The 5,000-nt window shown below is 39.1% G+C and overlaps 2 protein-coding genes across 4 annotated transcripts in view; one reads left to right on the top strand and one right to left on the bottom strand.

The window, feature by feature from the left end:
• Positions 1–5,000, top strand: part of pde11a (phosphodiesterase 11a) — a 155,770-nt gene that overhangs the window by 149,668 nt on the left and 1,102 nt on the right. For all 3 annotated transcript variants that reach the window (XM_061971574.1, XM_061971573.1, XM_061971572.1), the window contains exon 20: positions 1–2,112. This exon is cut by the window's left edge and continues 114 nt beyond it. In XM_061971574.1, coding sequence (XP_061827558.1) covers positions 1–105 — 105 coding nt within the window. In that variant the 3' untranslated portion in view covers positions 106–2,112. The remainder of the gene's footprint in view (positions 2,113–5,000) is intronic.
• Positions 3,497–5,000, bottom strand: part of agps (alkylglycerone phosphate synthase) — a 79,354-nt gene continuing 77,850 nt past the window's right edge. Inside the window, exon 20 of the mRNA XM_061971580.2 lies at positions 3,497–5,000. This exon is cut by the window's right edge and continues 316 nt beyond it. The gene's annotated coding sequence lies outside the window, so the exon portion shown is untranslated.

Below are 5,000 nucleotides of genomic sequence, written 5' to 3'. Positions count from 1 at the left end.
CCCGCGAGCCCCTGCGGCGTCACTGAGGTCCCGGAAAACATGGCCCGCACAGTTCAGAAGACGAGCAGCGGTGCTGACGACTCAGCGTCTAAATCGCTCGGTTAGCTTCCAGCCAGACAGGGCACACTCCTTACATCCTCTTCTCCATGCTGGCCTACAACTTGTGCAGCGCATGCGAGCGTTCTCCTTCGAGACGAGCTCGGAAGTGTGCTAAAGGTTGTCAAGGTTTGCAGAGCTGGTCCACACCCACGAGATGCGAGTCAGCCTGCAAGAAATATGTCAGCTAACTATTTTGGCCATTGCACACCAAGGCGTGGCCAAATATTGGAGAGATGATGCTTGTGGCGACTCTCTGTGTACATAGGCTATTGAGAGCCGCGTTGCGTTCAAGTGCTCTCCCAAAACTCTGGATTGTCTTGTGGCTGTTGAAGGATGAAGTGTTGCAGGAGAGGCAGCTGCAATGTTCCACTTCCTTCCCTCTTGTGCCTTGTTTCAAAGAGCCCCATGGAAAATGCATGCCCTCCTAACACACACACACACACTTTGGGAAATGACACCTCTGATGGATCTTGTCCCATCATCACCGTGATTCAAAGGTCCTTAAGGGTGCAGACTGTTTTCATCACTTAGCCTTTATAAACCCAACAAAATTTTAGATTTTTAGCTTTTTAACTGAAAAGATTTCACAAAAACATAAACAAGCAGGAATTACAGCACAGCGATTTAGTACCTTCATTTTTCAGAGGATCAAAAAACGTATTTCATTTTTGTCCCAAGGAAGGACGACGGAAAGTAACAGGAGTGAGTTTTTAGCATAGAATTATCAAATACATGAAATTTAGCCTCATGAGCGTACGAATGCCAACAACATATTGATATTAAGCATGTTACATTGATTCGACAAAATACACAAATGGCATCAAAACATAATATTCAGTACTGTGTGATAAGAACAATGCTCTCAGTACAAACAAAAGACAAGGCCGACACATTCAACTTAATGGCAAAGACTTCTTCCTGGCTGCGGCAACACAGCTAGGGCAAACATAACAACTGGGCAGCACGGTATTTAATGTTAAATCATTAAAATAGATTTTATTGTTAAACGTTTATGAACTCAAAAAAGTACAGAAAACTGCTATCAATTCCAAAGTACTGGGAAAAGGGTACTATTTGATGGCTGCAAAATAATTTTTTATCCAAGTATTACAAATATGTCCGCCCCTGAAAATGGAGATACACATGTCTTGTCCCTTGCTTAAAGATTACGGAATCACCACATTTATTATATGTCTATTTTTGGTCCTAAATGAAAGATTTTGAATGAAAAAAATGGCTAGTTGCAATCAAATGTGCAACTAGAGGAGACCAAACCAATTAGAGCGCACTCGTTCAGTATCGTGGCCACTGATTGGCTCAGCCTCAAGCAGCATTACTATCCCTGACTAAAAGAGTATAAAAGGGTGTTATTCTCATGATATTTAAATGCTTGATTTATATAGGCTAGTAAGGTCAAGTTTTGTACCTGACAAGTTTCGTGTTGTATATTACCTGCTCAGTGGCCTAGTGGTTAGAGTTCAAACCCCGGCCGAGTCATACCAAAGACTATAAAAATGGGAGCCATTAACTCCCTGCTTGGCACTCAGCATCAAGGGTTGGAATTTGGGGTTAAATCACGGAAAATTATTCCCGGGCGTGGCCACCTCTGCTGCTCACTGCTCCCCTCACCTCCCAGGGGGTGATCAAGGGTGATGGGTCAAATGCAGAGGACAAATTTCACCACACCTAGTGTGTGTTTGTGACAATCAGTGGTACTTTAATTTAACTTCCATCCTTTTGGGTTGGCGGGGGGTGCTGGAGCCTATCTCAGCTGCATTCGGGCGGAAGGCGGTGTACACCCTGGACAAGTCGCCATCTCATCACAGGGCCAACACAGATAGACAACATTCACACACTAGGGCCCATTTAGTGTTGCCAATCAACCTATCCCCAGGTGCATGTCTTTGACTTAATATGGAAAAATCCATATAGCACGTCACTGGTGACGTCACGCTAACATCACGTGACACCCCGGATGAATGCTGCAGAAGCAAGGTCGCCGAAACTTGTCAGGTACGAAACTTTACCTTACTAGCCTATAAATCAACCATTCATATAAATACACATCGGTAGGTTAAATGAACCTCTTCAACATACTACGGGCTCGCATAATGTTGAAAAACGCATTAAGAAGGCCATAAATAGTTACGCTATGAAAATATTAACTAATTTATGGCGACCAAATCCGGAATGACTAACCGCGATACTGTAATTCCTACAAAAAAAGTAAATACTATATTTGTGTGAAACCTTCTTTTTATTGTACTGAGAAAGCACCATAAACTACCAGATGGGTGCAGTTTTGTAACCACACACACGTGCCTTGATGACGTCACCACTCAAGTAAGCCATTTAATCTACCGAATCAACTCTTAAAGTTGCATTTACTCATCTAACGTTTGGCCTTTTTTTGTTTGTTTTTCCCCTCCTCAGCGCTCGCCAATTACAACTTTTATACAACTCTTTGAGTCGTCACGAACATATTTTTACACGAACGCTACAGTCGGTTTTGGCAGGCGTGTATGTGTGAGACGTTCACGTTGCATGGGTTTAATGCGTCGCGTTGCGTTCAAGGACACGCCGGGGATGTGTAGCAGCCACGGTAGTCAAACGAATACCTCGGATTTTCAAACGTCACACCCACATGAAACGTGCATGTGTTCCAATTGCATGAAGTTATGCTGACGATGTTCTATTTTTCTATCGGTCCTCTCTTCAAATCGTATATTTTGATGACGTAACGTGTTTCTTGTATGTGTTTTGACATGTTTGGGGAGGGGGCGGGGTCAGCATGACATCGCTGATGTTTCTGTAATCACTTTCAATTAAAACGATGCTGCTATATAAGCTCTGTTTCGTTTCTCTCGGTAAAGTGCTGCCCTCCTGTGGACACAATTATATTAGCACCCTGGCTCTTTCAATGAAATGCAGCAGTGCATGATTCATAAACAATAGTCAGCGGAATTTGAAAATTTACTTGAAAGATATTGAATGATGATGACATGAAACTGTAAATACAGGCTTGAGACATTAATTAGTGTATATTATGTACATGAAAAATGATAATAAGCCTCGAAGGGGAGCTGCATACATTCATACAAATGCATGAATTGGAAAAGCTGCAGAACATCTCACACGCCATCAAGGGATGCGCGCGCAGCTGCCGCTGGCGATGACGTCAGTTGGCATTGCGTAGGCGGCTGCGTGGGTGAAAAGTGATTCTGAAATGAGGATGCATTCAGGGGGTGAAGGATGCTGTGTGAAAGGATAATAATATAAATATAATCATAATTACATAAGGTTTCTGCATGTGAGTGCAATAAATTAAAAAAAAACACCCAAAGAGGATTTCTGCATGTGAGTGCAATAAATAAAAAATAAAAAAACACCCAAAGAGGAATGTTTTAGGTGGATTTATTGCACAAAGGGCGTAGACAAAAACAGTAAACACACTGAACGTTACTTGAGAAAATAACAAAAGGGAATTTCATAAGATTCAAAATCACACATTTTTGGACACAAGTTAAAAAATAGAAATAAAAAATAGATGTCATGTCAGGCAGCAGCAGCTCCTTAATCAACCATTTTCTTAGGGAACTTATCAAAAAGGACAAGACAGTGACACACTTTTAGGGGCACCTGCACACATCTACTGAATGATTCAAACACCAACATAATAATGCTTGGCAGTTTAGTAAATATTACCGTGACCTGTAGGCAAATGACAAGCAAATTATCTCCAAATTTGCTTTATTTTTACTTGTAATCCCTCATTTTGTCTGCCATAGTCTAAACAATTCAAAACTTGGGACATAAATGCTTTTCACTGCAGACATATGCTTATTATTAAGGTTTTATTTTAAAGTAGTGTACAATTGCGCTGCAGGTGTTCCCAATGTTTTGTTTATTCGGCAACAAAATAGTAGCAAACTATTAGGAACAATGCAATTCTGCGTCACTTGAAACTACAATAACAGACAAAACATGTACTATATGTCCACATTCTGCAAAACAACAGTTGCAGTCTAAATTATTTGACCCATATTATAAATTCCATTTATTTTCAAAATCTTACAATAGATGGCCAATTTAATCAAAGCTAGTTTTGAAATGATGATGAGCTTTGATCTGCACATATATAAAGTTACATGTTAGTAAAAATACACTTTACAACGATTAATGAGGCATCATTTTGACTGTAACTGTAAATAGAACAGTCATATAAAAAAACAAACGGAAATTAAAGAAAAAACATGTCCGTTTTGTTTTTAAATATAGGACTGTTATATGAATTTCTTATAGAAATAAATCCACATCAATAAAGTCAGAGCTAAGTGGTTTTCATTCGACTGAATCAGTTTCATTTAAAAAAAAAATCTAATGAACAAAATTGGTGATACCGGTTACATAAAGTGATTTAAAAAAAAAAAAAAAAAAAAAAAAAAATGTAATCAACAAAATTGGAAATACTTGTTTTCCATAAGACAGTTAATTATACTTAAAAAAAAAAATTTAAAAAAAAAAAAAAATCCAAACTGATCTTTTTTATGTTTACAAATGTATTAGATGGCAAATAAACAAAAGACAAACTAAAATCAATCAAATACGTTTTTTTGCATCCAATATTGTGTTCATTACACACAAAATGGGTCATATTTGCATAATTCTGATTAAAAAAAAAAATGCAGTCATGGTTTGCACGGTCGCATGTGTTCAGAGTCTTTGGTTCACAAGAGCGATGTCACGCCCAGGTAACATGGCCGCACTGAGAAGGCGGGGTTTAAAAAAAAAAGTACGTGATCAGTAACGCGTCAAAGGAGCTTTGGGTCGGAAACACAAACACGAGTTTAAAGTGTGAAATGAGGGTTGCATAATATCAAAAGAAAAGGTTTTATTGTTGC

Source organism: Nerophis lumbriciformis, linkage group LG13 (assembly GCF_033978685.3).
Source record: "Nerophis lumbriciformis linkage group LG13, RoL_Nlum_v2.1, whole genome shotgun sequence".
In the NCBI taxonomy this organism is placed as follows: domain Eukaryota; kingdom Metazoa; phylum Chordata; class Actinopteri; order Syngnathiformes; family Syngnathidae; genus Nerophis; species Nerophis lumbriciformis.
The sequence above is the reverse complement of the archived record's forward strand: the minus strand, read 5'-3'. Positions and strand labels throughout refer to the sequence as shown.